The sequence below is a fragment of the Triplophysa rosa genome, linkage group LG2, assembly GCF_024868665.1.
Source record: "Triplophysa rosa linkage group LG2, Trosa_1v2, whole genome shotgun sequence".
Lineage (NCBI taxonomy): Eukaryota > Metazoa > Chordata > Actinopteri > Cypriniformes > Nemacheilidae > Triplophysa > Triplophysa rosa.
This window is the reverse complement of record NC_079891.1, coordinates 22,983,413-22,999,432: the sequence shown is the minus strand read 5'-3', so window position 1 is coordinate 22,999,432 and position 16,020 is coordinate 22,983,413. Positions and strand designations below refer to the sequence as shown.

The 16,020-nt window shown below is 44.1% G+C and overlaps 2 protein-coding genes across 2 annotated transcripts; one reads left to right on the top strand and one right to left on the bottom strand.

The window, feature by feature from the left end:
* Nucleotides 1–1,103: 1,103 nt before the first annotated feature.
* iscub (iron-sulfur cluster assembly enzyme b) lies at nt 1,104–3,392 on the top strand. Its single transcript, XM_057360205.1, has 5 exons — nt 1,104–1,237; nt 1,558–1,671; nt 2,111–2,221; nt 2,346–2,424; nt 2,542–3,392. Exons 1-5 carry the CDS (start codon nt 1,136–1,138, stop codon nt 2,634–2,636), a joined length of 501 nt encoding a protein of 166 aa, XP_057216188.1. The 5' UTR covers nt 1,104–1,135; the 3' UTR covers nt 2,637–3,392.
* tmem119b (transmembrane protein 119b) lies at nt 3,117–7,295 on the bottom strand. Its single transcript, XM_057360032.1, has 2 exons — nt 6,454–7,295; nt 3,117–5,344 (listed from the first exon to the last, which is right to left on the bottom strand). The coding sequence occupies exon 2, from the start codon at nt 5,327–5,329 to the stop codon at nt 4,460–4,462; it is 870 nt and encodes a 289-aa protein (XP_057216015.1). The 5' UTR covers nt 5,330–5,344; nt 6,454–7,295; the 3' UTR covers nt 3,117–4,459.
* Nucleotides 7,296–16,020: the final 8,725 nt, after the last annotated feature.

The window sequence follows — 16,020 nt, the reverse complement described above, 5'->3', positions numbered from 1 at the left end:
AACAGCGGGGATCATTCACAGTAGCGCAAGTATAAGAAAACATTCATGTCAAGAAATTATAGGGTACATCATGTGTACTGACGTCTTTAGATTAGATTGCCCTGGTGAATGGTAAGGTTGTTGCATTTGGAGCCGTCTCCCCATCTCACCTGCAACCCACAGCACTTAGTAATAATCTAATTGTTATGGCTGCTTTTATGTATGGCTTTTTAATGTGCCCTTTTGTATGCTTATAAATGCTTCAAAGCGTACATGAAAGCTGTTCTGGTTTGGAAGGATCACTGATGACAATATTTCTCTTGTTGATGCACCTGTAGTTGGTATGCAAGACTAATACTTAAAATGGTGCTCATACAACTTTATTTATTTTTACATTCTTTCATGTTAATGTAAAAGAATGTAAATATAAAATAGCATATTCCCCTAGGAAGGGGAATTATTTGAAAGGCCTGCCAATTTACTAAAACATTATTAATATATTTCTAATATTCTTATATTTCATAAATATAATACAAGACGGCTTTGAAAATAGAATAATATTTTTTTTGTTTTGGTGTCAGGGCTTACAAAGCAGTTGTTACTCTGCAAAGAGAAGTTCTGTGTTCTCACTGCGAGGCTCACAGTCACGGAGTTCCTCAAAGCAAGAATCTATTTCCTCTAAAGAGTCTGATGAAAGTCTATCTCTTGATCTTTTTCACTTTCACAAATTTGAATCACTTGTTTAATCTTTTAATAGACATTAAATCTCACAATTCACCTGATAGTTTCTCTTCTTATACCTTATCATTGCCAACTTCTGAATCAGAAATTTGGGTTTTACAGAATTCTCTGATGACATGGTGTATTAACCTCATCACCTCGGCTGAAGTGTGACCTACCAGAATGATGAAGTCACACTGTAGGTTTGAGAAACATTTCTTTTTACAGAACCTTCCAACATATCAACAAAATATGAGATGATTTCGGTAAATTGAGACAGTGATCTCAATGTCAATTTGTTCGAGTTGAACCCACTATATATATGACTATTTCTTGTGAAAGTCTCATTACGCCCTCTCGCGGTGTTTATTAAAATCTACCCGAGTCTGGCAATATTAAATCTGAGTTCAAGTGCGTCACACCCATTACTTTTATCATGGCGGCCACACTGTTGAATAAGTGCGTGTCTCCGTTAAGTCTGATCAACAGATTGCTTTGCGTCCCCCAGTGGAGGATGCGATGTGGTTATCACGAAAAGGTAAGTTGCCGTTTACATCGTTATGACAATCGGGTTGTAAAGTTTTCCCATCCAGCTTATATGTTATTGATTTACACCAAAATGATGTCATTGCTTTTATAGAGTCAGTAAATGTGCTCGATCGTTTTTATACACAATTTCAATGGTTTTATAAGCTTTGATTTGTTATTGGAAGCTGTTAATGTATCAAAAAGAAGATTACCGCCCACTGTCATTGTATTACATCATATTTAATAGGCTACTTATTTGTATATACAACTACATAATATGACGCATCTTACTTGTATTTTAAAAGAAATAACTTAAGTTCTATGTTATAGGTGGTGGATCACTATGAGAACCCAAGAAATGTAGGATCTATGGACAAAAATGCTAAGAATGTGGGCACGGGTTTGGTTGGTGCACCCGCATGTGGTGATGTGATGAAACTGCAGGTTAGATTGCGTACCCTTTATTTGTTCTTTGGAATAATCACTGTTATATAAAACCATAATAACAAAAGCAACTCGTATAACAATTTTCGATAAAGCATCCAGCCATTCCTTACTCTTTTCATTTCTTTTCTCACAGATGAATCACAAATTAATCACTGAGTGATTCGTGTATGCTCTTAATGCTCTTTAATAGGGGTTAATCCTCAAATTGGATTGAACTCTTTAGCAGCATGAAGTGCATATAGTAGATCTTTAAAAAAACGTTTATCCCCAAATAGTTTTTTTTTGCAGTCTGTAAAACATATATTATTTTCCAAGACATCTTGTATAGTACAGGCGATCGCAGGGTCAGTTTAGTGTTCAATCACAAATGAGGTAATGAGGGTCATTATAACCTATACAAGTCATATATTTATTCATGTGCCTTTTTATCTACTAGATTGAGGTGGATAAAGATGGAAAGATTGTGAACGCCAAGTTTAAAACCTTTGGCTGTGGCTCTGCTATTGCATCCAGTTCTTTGGCCACTGAGTGGATAAAAGGCAAATCTGTAAGCAAAAATGATCACATCACACAACACATATTGTATTGTAAGAGCTTGATTATGGCTAATATGTTTCTAATTAATGCTGGTATTAAATATAAAGGTCTTTTAACATGCTTGTTTTTTATAGATTGATGAGGCATTGAAGATTAAAAACACTGAGATTGCTCAAGAGCTTAGCCTTCCACCAGTTAAACTGCATTGCTCAAGTAAGATTTCATTTGAAACCCTATATTTTTATATTAATAAAAATACAAATCACATTTAAAGATGGTTAAAATCTTCTTGTTTCCTGACTGAGTTGTTGATGATCTTGTGCTTTGAAGTGCTGGCAGAGGATGCTATAAAAGCAGCTTTGGCAGACTACCATCTGAAACAGGAAGGTGAAGAGGGCAAGAAGATAGTAGCAGCCAACAACTAGGGGTCGCTGTTGGACCTCTCTACAAGTTTAGACCAAAGCTTTTCAAACCTTGAACTGTAGCCTATCTTTTAAACGCACACTTTTAAGGGATAGTTCACCCAAAAATGAAAATTATGTCATCCTTTATTCACTCTGATCAAAACTATTTCAAACCGGTTTAAAATTCTTTGTTCTGTTGAACTTAAACGAAGATATCTGGAAGAATGTTAGCAATTTTCGGTTCTGGGATGTCATCCACATAGTAGAAAGAAAATATTGTGTATTTTTTTGTTCTGTTGAACACAAAATTCGATATTCTGAAGAATTTAGGAAAACAAACAGTTCTGGGGCATCTTTAACTACAATTGAATTCTTCCTAGTATGGTAGTCAATGGTGTTCCGAAACTGAAAATTGCAAACATTCTTCAAAATGTCTTTCTCTGTGTTCATCAGAACAAAGTAATTTATACCGGTATGAAATTACATGAGAGTGAGTAAATGATGACGGAATTTTCATTTTTGGGTGAACTATCCCTTTAAAATCACTTACTAAACGTCTGCTAAAGTCTGTATTTGCATTGAAGTTTTTATAGGTAAGTTTGCAGATGTGATGATGAGGGAAAGTGTTTAACACTTGCTATTTAGATTCACACAAACCTGTAATGTTGTGTATTAAGGAAAGGAAAATGTGGTTCAGATGCTGATTATATGTTTGGCTATTAGTTAATGCTTCTTAAACCTTCCATATTTACAAAAATAAAGCATATGCACACCTCAGGCATGTGATTGAGCATTGATTAATACTGCACACTTATGAGAGAAGGGAAGTAAGCACTTTTAGAAACGTATTTAGCACTGTTTTGTTTTGAGACATTTCTCAATGTCTTCCTTTGTGTTTCAAAAATGAATCATATAGAGGTTTCGACTGATAAATAATGACAGAATTTTTAGTTTTGGGTGAACTTTACCTTCAATAGTAACTTATACTGTCTAAATGTTTCAGATTCAAATCTGTCCAAATGTCATACATATGTTATTACCGTCCACATATTTGCAATGTACATAATTTTCATTATAGGCTATGTTTAGAATATTAAGAATACAGCAAAGTATCCCCAACACCAAAATCTATGTTGAGACTAGCTGACCTCAGACTAAACGATTTGAAAGGTGGCTTAACACTTGGTGGCCTTGAAACGCTGAAGCTGAATTATGTTTCTGGACCTTGAAAGGAAATATTTAGAGCCAGAATATGTAAACAATAACCTGACTCATGCAGAAGCATTCATACACCAGGACACATATCCTTAATAGGAGTAGCAAGTTTGCTTTCTTTATTTTTTGGATATGTGCTTGCGCCACACTTCAAAGTCAAGTGTCAGATTTAAGCAGACAGAAAATATCATTGGCTGTAATTGTCTAGATTAAATCTGGTTTGTGAATACACTTTTCACTGGATGGAAACTTTTATTCACCAAAAAACAGCACTCAGATATCAAAATATAAAATAAAATGAAGTGTAATATAAAAATAGCATAAAATACTCAAAATGCAATTTTACAGTCTTGCCTTACAGGCATCCGTTTATACAGCAATTATCCCTTACACAAAAGCAAATGAATAAAAATAGCTATTTAAAATAGTTTTTGACATTTACAGTATATGTCGTCATAGTGAAGTCATAATTTTAACAAACATTTCCTTCAAATAAGATGCCTTCAATACAACAGAAATTTTCTTTAGGAATGCAACTGTGAGAGTTTCAAGTCTTACGACGTATCCAAGAAACAAACTTTCTTTGTGTTTATGTCTAAATGTTCCCTTAAACCTTTTAAAACGTCACACTAAAATGCTGTTTTCTCTTCACTGATAACTGATGTGCCTGAATTAACAACATCCTGTTTGTTCATGTCCTCTCGGATGTCAGGCTCAGATGAATGTTTGCTCTCTTCAGGGGGCCCGGAATCAGACGGGTCACTCTTTTCCATGTCAGAAACATTAACACTGTCCTGGGACTTACTGGGGTTGCTGTTTTCCAAAGAATCCTCAACAACAGACTGACACGTAGGCTTGTCCTCTAGCAAGCCAGAACTCTCCTTCTGACTCATGTCACAACTTCCCACATCATCTGTAGATTTTTGATTCTCCACCGTTTTATTCTTCTCTCTCCATGGTGTCTTAACCGGAGTCCGTAAGTTCTTGGTAGCCAACATGATGTCCTCCTGAAGCTTCTTGGCTGTATTCAGTGGCTCCTCACTAGGGCTGGTGTTGACGTTCTCTGGAACTTCATTGAAGAAGCGAGCTCCTCCGGTCTTGTCTCTCTCATCGACGTACATCTTGGAAGGGAAAGCGGAAGGGTAGTACGCACTGACTTTACGTCTGCGGCTTAGGATCGCAGCTGAGCAGATGATGGTAAAAACGAGAAGAAGCAATGTGGTAATGACAACAACGAGAAGTAGGTTCTCTTGAAAGAAGTCCACCACTTGATTTATAAAAGGCTTGTTTTGTTTTTCTCCATCGAGGGAGGTGGACAGAACAGACATATTTAGGTAAGAGGAAATGCTGGGTGTGGGGAGCAGCTCTGTGCTCCCAGATTCCCATTGCCCACTGCTTTCCAAAGAGTCATTGAAAATGACAGGGGTGGATTCAGTGATGCTTCCGTTTAGCAGGATGATGGACAAGCCAATGAGGAGGCAGATAGATGAGTGCTCCATTCTATGCCTAAATGCCTGTGGTGGTTAAAAAAAGTGAAGTACATTAAATCACTACTACTGTATATTATATCTATACATGAGGAATTCTGGAGGAATCGTTCACCCAAAAATGAAAACTTATTTACTCACCCTCTTGTCATTTCATACCTGTATGACTTTCTTCTACAGAACACAAAATAAGATATTTTGAAGAATGTTGGTAACCAAACAACGGCGGTACCTATTCACTTCTATTGTATGGACACAAAACCAATGCAAGTCGATGGGTACAGCCGTTATTTCTTCGAAATATCTTCTTACATACAGGTTTGAAATGACATGTGGCATGGTGAACTATCACTAACACACAGGTTATTGTATTAAAGTTCTCAGCCACTGCAACCACACGTAAGTTCAATGACTACTGGCTAAAGAATTTCCAGTTTAGTAACATCAAACTAGGTTGTACAGTATATGAGCATCTTTCACCAGCTCAACCAGTTTCCCCGAATGTCCCTACAGTTCATACAGTATTAAATAAAGGACAATTTTACTTTTGTTGAAGGGAAGTTTTCACAAAAGACAGCTGCTGAACCTACATCGGCTCCTCAAGCATTCAAGGAGAAATTATGGCGATTCATTTCTTTAAACAAAGATATTTCCACTGTGTAACCAGAGGTCTATGTGCCATCTGTGCTTTCGCTGACAATCATAATCATCACTGGGCAAGTAGCACACAATGGAAATAGAATCAGGCTCATGTGGTGCCTCATTCTCCAACACACACATATAGCATGAATATTTGTCCTCATCATAGTAGTCTCATGCCTGCATCAAAGCATTTCTCACAAAAGTCCCATCCTCAGCACATAAACTTCCTTTTATGTAAATCTCAGTAGCTTTAAAGTATATACAGTAAGACTGACCTTGCCAAAATCAACTGTGAGAGAGGGGAAGTATTCTTTGTGACTGAACTTTTCAACAGTTCACACAAATCCTTTGTTAGTTAGTAAGTCACATCTTGACCTTATAAAGCCGTGCATTCCTTTGAGTTAACTCATCTGTCTATCATTACATAGGCAGAAACTGCAATACTAAAACAGAAAACAGGCAACAGAGAAGTAGAAATCTGAATCCATACTTACGTTCTCCAAGAGCTGAGGTTCTAAAGCATGCCTCACTTAAAAAACCTACAGAAGACCAGAGAGAGAAAAAAGCTTCAGCTCATTCCTCTTCTCCAGCTGGATGTTCTGTTGTTACAGGCTGCATGATGAAGAACACTTGGATTGGTGTGGGGGAAAAACTTCTTTTTTCCCCTCCTCCTTCTCTTACTCTGCCCTAGAAAGAGAGACTGGGCCATTTCCAGACACACTGTTCTTGTTAAACTTTGGAAAGGCTGTTGGGGGGGGGGCAGCTGAGTTTTCCCCCCGCATTTGCACTGGAAAAGTTCAGGCCACCAGATGTAAGCACAACTAGAAGTGTTCTAACTTTTGTGACTTTATTTACACAAGGTGAGACTCTTAAGAATACGCTCCCATACTTGTGTCTGTTAAATACACTGATGGGCTCTTGTGAAATACTTTGGTTTTGATTCTTTATGGCTAATATTTGTCAGACAGAGACATATGCGTCCCTGTTTCTTGAGCCAATTGAATTCAATCAAGATCTTAGCAACCAGAGATCCTGTCTGCCACCCAAAAAAAGGGCATAGCAAGGATGAAAAGGGGCAACATGTGGTCTTTAAACAGAAGCAAGCAGGTCCCAGAGGAGGAGGTTTATGTTTCCTGTGTTCACATGATTTATGGGGGAGAGGGGACATGTGCCGTGAGTGACTTTTGAAACAAAGGAAAAGGTGTTCAGAGTAAAACTACAGCAATATAGTGAACTGAAACTAAACAATAAGACTAAATGATTTAAAACGCATATATTTACAAGAAAGCTCTGATGTTTTTCTGCAGGAATATATAGCTGCATGGACCTCTTAGTTCACCAAGCTCTTCTTGAGGCATTTTGGAGTTATAATGATTTGTCAAGACATATACTGTACAAGATAGTAAAAACAGATGGTTTAAGAGCATCTAGATTAATCTTTAGAGAGTTAAAGCCAAAGGATGTAGTATATCTTCTTCATGTCATTTGTTCCATTGTTGATAACAACTTATAATGTATATTAAGCCAAGTAAGACATTTGCAAATGCTTTATAGACCACTTTGGAAGACGTTAACAATGTTGGTGTCAGGGTTCTGGTAGACGGAGAGCACACCACGGAGGTAGATAAGAAAAAGGAGTTTATTTAAAAAAAACAGGTAAGTATCCAAAAACAGGTAAGTATCCAAAAACAGGTAGGTATACTTATCGGGGTTGAGAATTGCTTTGAAGACAACAAGACTGAACAGGGAAGAACAAAAAGGTGCAAACTTAAATAGAGTCCTGATGATGTGATGCAGGTGTGGACTAATCAAAAATGGTGGATGTGTGGTGCATGCTGGGAAATTGAGTTCAAAACTCCGGGGAGAGGGAACGGGTGAAGCGAGCTGGCGGTGACGACATGGGGGGCGTGGCCGGTGGTGCTGAAACCGTTACAGTACCCCCCCTCCATGGTCCGTTCCAGCGGACCTACCAGGGTGACGGGGTCGACCTCGAAGTCGAGGACCCGGACGTTCAGGATGGGTTTGGTGGAACTCTCGTAGGAGTGCTGGGTCCAGAATGTCAATCCGTGGTACCCAGGATTGTTCTTCAGGTCCGTAGCCCTCCCAGTTGATGAGGTACTCGAGGTGACCTCCCCTTCTCCTGGAGTCCATGATCTCCTCTACTCTGAAGATCTGTTGGGCGGCGTCCAGAGGTGGTGGAGGAGGAGGCAGATCTGTGGTTACAGCAGGGTCTGTAGAGGAAACAGAAACAGGAGTAATAAAGGGTTTGAGAAGGGAAACGTGAAAGGAGGGGGAGATCCGGTAATGTTTGGGCAGCTGGAGGCGGAAGGTGACGGGATTGATCTGTCGAGTGATGAGGAATGGTCCGATGTATTTGGGACTCAGCTTCCGGCAGGGTTGTCGCAGGCGTAAGTCCCTTGTGGACAACCAGACCCGTTGTCCTGGAGCATACTGGGGGTTTTGGGATCTTCGGGCGTCCGCATGGAGCTTCTGCCTGCGGATAGCCTGCTGGAGGTGGTGGTGAGCTGAGTCCCAGACCCTCTCGCTCTCCCGAAACCAGTGATCGACAGCTGGCACCGATGAGGGTTCTCCAGACCAGGGGAACAGGGGAGGTTGATATCCTAGGATACACTGAAACGGGGTGAGACCGGTTGAGGTCTGTCGAAGGGAGTTTTGGGCGTACTCCGCCCAGGGTAGGAAACGGTGCCAGCTGTGTTGGTGAGTATGGCAGTATGATCTCAGGTACCTCCCGATGTCCTGTATCTTCCGCTCAGCCTGGCCGTTCGCCTGAGGGTGATATCCGGAGGTCAAGCTCACCGAGATGTTCAGTATTCCGAAGAAGGCCTTCCAGACCCGGGAGATGAATTGGGGACCCCTGTCTGACACAACGTCTTCAGGAAGCCCGTAATTGCGAAACACATGGGTAAACAGGGCCTCAGCCGTCTCTAGTGCAGTGGGGAGCTGAGTGAGGGGAATCAACTTGCATGCTTTGGAGAACCTATCCACTGCCACCAGGATACAGGTGAATGTGTCAGACAGGGGCAGGTCGGTGATAAAGTCCACTGCGAGGTGAGACCACGGTCGTTGGGGTATGGGCAATGGGAGTAGTTTTCCCTCCGGCAGGCGACGTGGTGTCTTTGCGATGGCGCAGACTGAGCATCCTTTGACGAATCGGGCGATGTCCTGAGTCATCCCAGGCCACCAGTATCGGGCGGAGATGAGCGAGAGGGTGCGCTGTCTGCCTGGGTGTCCTGATCCCGGAACAGAATGAGCAGAGTCCACGAGGGTAGTGCGGAGCTCGGATGGCACAAAGATCCTACCCTCGGGACCTCCCGGCGGAGTAGGGTGTTGGAGTTCAGCGATGTCCCGGTCGAGGGCCCACTGGATGGGGCAGACGAACAGGGCTGGAGGAAGCACTGGTTCAGGTTCGGTTAAATCTGGGGTGACGTAGTGTTGTCTGGAGAGAGCATCAGCTTTGCCATTTTGCGAGCCAGGTCGGTAAGTCACTTTGAAGTCGAACCGTGAGAAGAAGAGTGCCCAACGGGCCTGACGAGAATTCAGCCTCCGGGCCTCTTTGAGGTACTCCAGGTTACGGTGATCGGTGATCACGGTGAAGGGATAGTTCGCGCCCTCCAGCCAGTGTCGCCATTCTTCCAGAGCCAGTTTGATGGCTAGGAGCTCTTTATTCCCGATGTCGTAGTTTAACTCCGCCGGGGATAGCTTGCGGGAGAAGTAGGCACATGGATGGAGTCTAGGAGGCTTCCCCTGCCGCTGAGAGAGCACCGCTCCTACCCCGGTCGAAGAGGCATCCACTTCCACGAGAAAAGGCAGGTCTGGGTCGGGTAGAAGTAGGGTAGGAGCAGTACAGAAGGCTTGCTTCATCTGGTCAAAAGCTTTGAGAGCTTCGGGATTCCAGGACAGGGATCTCGAGCCTTTTCCAGTCATGGCGGTGAGGGGAGCTGCAATAGAGCTGAATCCAGCGATGAAGCGCCGGTAGAAATTAGCAAATCCTAAAAACCGCTGCATCTCCCTCACCGTATGGGGTTGTGACCAGTTCTGGACCGCCTCCACCTTCCCCTGATCCATGGTAACTTGGTTGAAAGAGATGATATAACCCAGAAATTGTATGGTGGATTGGTGAAACTGGCATTTCTCGAGTTTCAGGTATAGTTTATGTTGGCGTAGGCGTTGGAGGACGATGGAGACATGGGTAACGTGAGCGGGTCGAGAGCGGGAGTAAATAAGTATATCGTCGAGGTAAATTATAACGAATTTCCCCAGCAGGTCCCGGAAGATCTCATTCATAAAGCTCTGGAACACTGCTGGGGCGTTCACCAAGCCGAAGGGCATGACCTTATATTCGTAATGACCGTTGGGAGTCACAAAGGCCGTTTTCCATTCGTCACCTGGGCGAATCCGAATCAGGTTGTAGGCGCTTCTTAGATCCAGCTTGGTGAACAATGTGGCATGGCGTAACTGTTCCAGGGCGGCAGGTATCAGGGGAAGAGGATAGGCGAAGCGCTTGGTGTGACGATTGAGAACCCGATAGTCTATGCAGGGACGAAGACCTCCATCCTTTTTCCCTACGAAGAAGAAGCTTGACGCGGCAGGGGAGACAGACGGTCGGATGAAACCTTGCTGTAATGCCTCCTCGATATACTCCTCCATGGCCTTCTGCTCCGGGATGGACAAGGAATAGATCTTTCCTTTGGGCATTGTGGCCCCAGGCAGCAGCTCAATGGCGCAGTCCCATGGCCGGTGAGGAGGCAGCTCCGTAGCCCTCAGCTTGGAGAAGACGTCCTGGAACGACCGATAATCTACGGGAACCTCCCCGGAGTTGAGGACCTCAGGACTCTCGACGGTAGTGGCTAGGATGGGTAGTACCGGTTTTAGGAAAGTTTCCTCCTTGATCGGGACCCTGGTGTTGGCGGGGCGACCCGCCCATCCGGATATGATGCCAGTGCGCCAGTCCACGATAGGTTGACGTTCCATCAGCCAGGGTCGTCCCAGGACGATATCGGAGGTGGACCCCTCCAGTACCCAGAAGGAGATCTTCTCCGTATGCCTGGGAGAGATGTGAAGGGTGATGGGTGGGGAATGGTGTGTGATCCGACCTCGGCCCAGCGGTTTTCCTAGGATGTCTTGCACAAACATGGTCCTCTCGTTCCTTAGGCGCGGGAAGCCCAACTGAGTAAGAAGATTCAGAGAAATGAAGTTCCCGGCGGCTCCAGAGTCAATCAGGGCGTGGACTGGAACAGAGAAGTTAGGTGCAATAATGACCACTTGGGTAAGAGCAAGGTGAGGTAAGGAGGCCGGTGTATGGATAGAACTCACCGCTGGTCGAGCCGGACGGACGGGGCAGACGGCTAGGCGATGACCTGACCCTCCACAGTACAGACAAAGGTTAAGGTTCCGCCTCCGTGTACGTTCCTCAGGACATAGTCGAAAACGATCCACATCCATGGGTTCTGGGTCTGAAGGAGTCCGGGAAGCAGAGGTCGTAACCCGTGGAGGAAATGTACCGGGTGATGACGGCGAACAGGCTGACAGACGTTGGGCGATACTAATGGATCGTTGTATGAGAGCCTCCAGACCGACCGAGTCATCGTAGATGGCCATGTGTAATCGGATCGAGTTCTGTAGCCCTTGGCGGTAGACCGAGACAAGCGCCGGCTCATTCCATCCACTGGTCGCCGCAAGGGTGCGGAACTGGAGGGCATAATCCGCCACTGAAAGGCGTCCTTGTCGAAGCCTCAGCAGTAGATCGTGCACCGAAAGGTAATCCATTGCTTGGCCAAAGACCCCTTTAAAGTGCTCAAGAAAAGACTTCAGATTAGTGGTAAGTGGTCCTCCGGCCTGCCAAATCCCGTATGCCCAGTTCAGGGCCTTACCGCTCAGGAGGGAGATGATGAAGGCTACCTTGGATTTGTCCGTGGAGAATTGACCGGGGTGCAACTGTATGTAGAGCTCACATTGGAGACAGAACCCGCTACACTCCTCCACGGAGCCAGTATATCGGTTGGGTAGGGCCATGGGACTAGACGCCGATGGTGGGTTAGACGGAAGGAGTGCAGGTGCGGGTTGGTTCCGGAGTAGGGTGACCAGTTCAGAGAGGGGATCAGAGGGAGCTGGAGGTGAAGGACCGGGAGAAGTCTGTGGTGTGGTCATGGTGTGTGGTTCAGTCTACTGTCAGGGTTCTGGTAGACGGAGAGCACACCACGGAGGTAGATAAGAAAAAGGAGTTTATTTCAAAAACAGGAATATCCAAAAACAGGTAAGTATTTCAAAAACAGGAATATCCAAAAACAGGTAAGTATTTCAAAAACAGGAATATCCAAAAACAGGTAAGTATTTCAAAAACAGGAATATCCAAAAACAGGTAAGTATTTCAAAAACAGGTAAGTATACTTATCGGGGTAAAGAATTGCAGTGAAGACAACAAGACTGAACAGGGAAGAACAAAAAGGTGCAAACTTAAATAGAATCCTGATGATGTGATGCAGGTGTGGACTAATCAAAAATGGTGGATGTGCGGTGCATGCTGGGAAACTGAGTTCAGAACTCCGGGGAGAGGGAACGGGTGAAGCGAGCTGGCGGTGACGACATGGGGGGCATGGCCGGTGGTGCTGAAACCGTTACAGTTGGTCCAGAAGAACTTGTTTCAGTTTTGTAAAACTACACAAACGTTAAATCAAAATCTGTAAGATTTTATTATATATGCAATATTATTATAAAATAATAATATTAAATAAATAAAACAGAAAGCGGAAGTGCTTCTGGACCAGTGTTTACATCCTGCGAAGTGGTCTATATACTGTATATTATATTATATATGACACTGAACTTCTAGCTGTAGTTCCCTTTCTGTCGGTCTTTGAACTTGAGAACCTATCATCTCTGATTGTACTTTTAAAAGGCCAGTTAACTTGGCGAATGGCATGGCATGCCAGTCTCCGCCCCGTGCATACAGTATAAAAGGAAGATGGCGTGCCCATTCATTCACCTTTTGTTCTTCGGAACCTGCGAGCCGTTAAATGCTGAGCGTTATCTCTCTGATCTCCCTACTGGACTTTCTACGACGCAGAGCAGCGGACTCATCCTCTTGTGGGGGGGGGGGCGGAGGGTGCTTTAGCACCTGCCTCTTTGGCCCGTAATGCCGAAAGTGCCTGTTTGTCAAGGCAAAAATATATATATTTTTTGTAATTAAAAGGCCATTTTGTGAAGCCCAGCTCAATCTAACTATTAGTAAAATTAATGAATAGTAATTTAACCCTAAATAAATGACTCACGTGATGACCTTTCACCTGATGACCTCATCTGGGAGGACTCCTCACGTTCAGACGCCTTCAATAGATTAGCGCATTTCCAGGATCTACATACTGTTCGCGGCTGCCGGGTAAGTGGTGTTTTCAGGGGAGCGGTGTGCTTGTTTACTTTTTAGTGTATTTATTATTATTATAACTAAGTAGTAGTATTTCACAAGAGCGCCGCGAAGAGAGCATGCGGCTGTTGTGTGTGTAGCCTGCTCTGAAATGACGTGACGTTAGCTGCAGCTAATGTTACTTCTACACACATCAATATAAACAAAGGTGCTTGTTCACTTCTTGAATCGATGTTTGCTGTTTGGGGGAGAAAAGTTTCACGGGCATCGAGGGATCAGGTCTTTTTATATTGTTTGACTAAAACTATTAACACTTTGAAGTATTATTATTATTTACAGTATCACTGTAACACTGGTCAAACAGGCTTAGGCCATGTTCAGACATTACTTCTTTTTTAACAAGAAAAAGTTGACAAAGGCGCTTTTTTATTAAAAAAATACAAATATCAGCAGAACGCCATGACTTCGGAGGCAGCCCAGAGAAACAGATAGAGTCTAACAGAAGTCTATTTGAATTAGAAACAGAGTTCGTCTTGCAATAACTAATCACATATTTAAAAACTGCATTACTTATTTCTTGCTAGAAATGCAATCAGAAGTTGCTGAAAGTGAAAATTAAACTTACATTTATACAAAACTATCCTCCAACGGGCGTTTCGATATTTTTTAGAGCTTGAGCCTTCTCGACCAATCACGTTCCTCGCATGTTGTTATGGAAACGACAGGTCTCTATCATTGGTTTGCTGTGAAAAGGGAGCTTGACGTAGGGCGTTTTTTTTTCAGAAAAGTTGAACTTTTTTTCAACCTTGAAAGACGCTCTGAGCTGCAGAAAGAGATGTCGGCGCTGGCGTTTGAAAAAGCGCTCAGCACTTTTTTGTAAAACACGGTATATTACATAGGATTATAATGTAAAACAGACGCTAGCAGCTTCGAAAAAGAAGTCAAGTCTGAACATGGCCTTATTCTGATTTTCTCATCCTCAGACTTATACTTATCAACGCTTTTTTTATTATCATTATCAGAATTATATTTTTAATATGACAAAACAATTTTTTCTACAACATCCCCAGCAGCCCCCTCAACATTAGCTAAGATATTTGGAAGAGTGTCAGTAACTAGACAGATCTCATCCCCCATTGACTCCCATAGTATTTATTTTCCCTATGCCATGGCAGTAAGTGGGGGATGAGATCTGTTTGGTTACTGACATTCTTCCAAATATCTTTTGTTGTGTTCAACAGAACAAAAACATTTACACAGGTTTGGAATAATCTTAGGGTGAGTAAATGATGAAAGAAATTTCATTTTTGGGTGAACTATACCTTTAAGGTTTTTGGACAACTTTATTCACTTAAGTTTCTAATCCCAGCATCATGGCATTTGCTGCTTTATCAATTACAGAAGCATCCGTATTTATATCATGTACACGGCAAGGAATGCATCGCTATATACAGTATTGCTGTATTGATGTTTTGAGCACAGCCATATTTAAAGCCTTGTTCCATGTGCCCCTTTTATACTTTGAGCACCTGCCCCTTTAAAGGTCTCTGGACGGCCCTGACGGGCATGCAGTGTCGGGTCATTAGACGGCCCCCACCTGGAGTGGCATATCAACTGCCTAGAGTTGCTGGCCGCTTTGCTTGCTCTGAAGAGGTTCCTTCCCCTCATTCAGGGCAAGCATGTGCTGTTCCGCTTGGACAGCACGGCTGCCATGGCGTACATCAACTGCCAGGGTGGCATTCGCTCACGGCAGATTTCACAACTCGCCCAACGCCTCCTCTGGAGTCAGCAGCTGGTGGAATCCCTGCGGGCCACTCATATCCCGGGCAACCTCAACCAGACAGCCGATGCGCTCTCTTGGCAGGTCACGCTACACGGAGAGTGGCGACTCCATCCCCGTTCTGTCCAGCTTATTTGGGAGCAGTTCGGGCAGGCACAGGTGGACCTGTTCGCCTCCCTGGACACCTCCCATTGCCTGCGTTGGTACTCCCTGACCGAGGCCCCCTCGGCATGGATGCCATAGTGCACAGCTGGCCGTGGGACAAGCAGAAGTATGCCTTCCCCCCAGTGAGCCAGGTCCTGTGCAAGGTCAGGGAAGAGGAGCGTCAAGTCCTGTTAGTTGCGCCCTATTGGCCCAACCAGAGCCTCTCAGAGCTGACGCTTCTTACGATGACTCCCTCCTGGCCGATTCCCCTGATGAAGGACCTTCTTTCTCAGGGGAAGGGCACGGTCTGGCACCCGAGACCAGACCTCTGGAACCTCCACATCTGGCTCCTGGATGGGACGAGGAGATCCTAAGTGACCTGCCTCCGGCAGTCATGAGCACGATCACTCAGGCCAGAGCTCCAGCCACTGGGCAACTGTATGCCTATAAATGGCACCTCTTCTCATCCTGGTATTTTGTTCTAGGTTGAACAACTCCCACATTGTTCTAGGACCCGGCTCCCACGTTGTTCTAGGACCCGTCCTGGCTACGTGCCCAGTTGTTCTAGGACCCGGTGGCACCTCTTCTCGTCCTGGTATTTTGTTCTAGGTTGAACAACTCCCACGTTGTTCTAGGACCCGACTCCCACGTTGTTCTAGGACCCAGCCTGGCTACGTGCCCAAAGTTCCCACCACTCCCTTCAGGGACCAGGTGGTGAACTTGCAGGCGCTCCCCCCTGTGGAGGAAGACCCAACC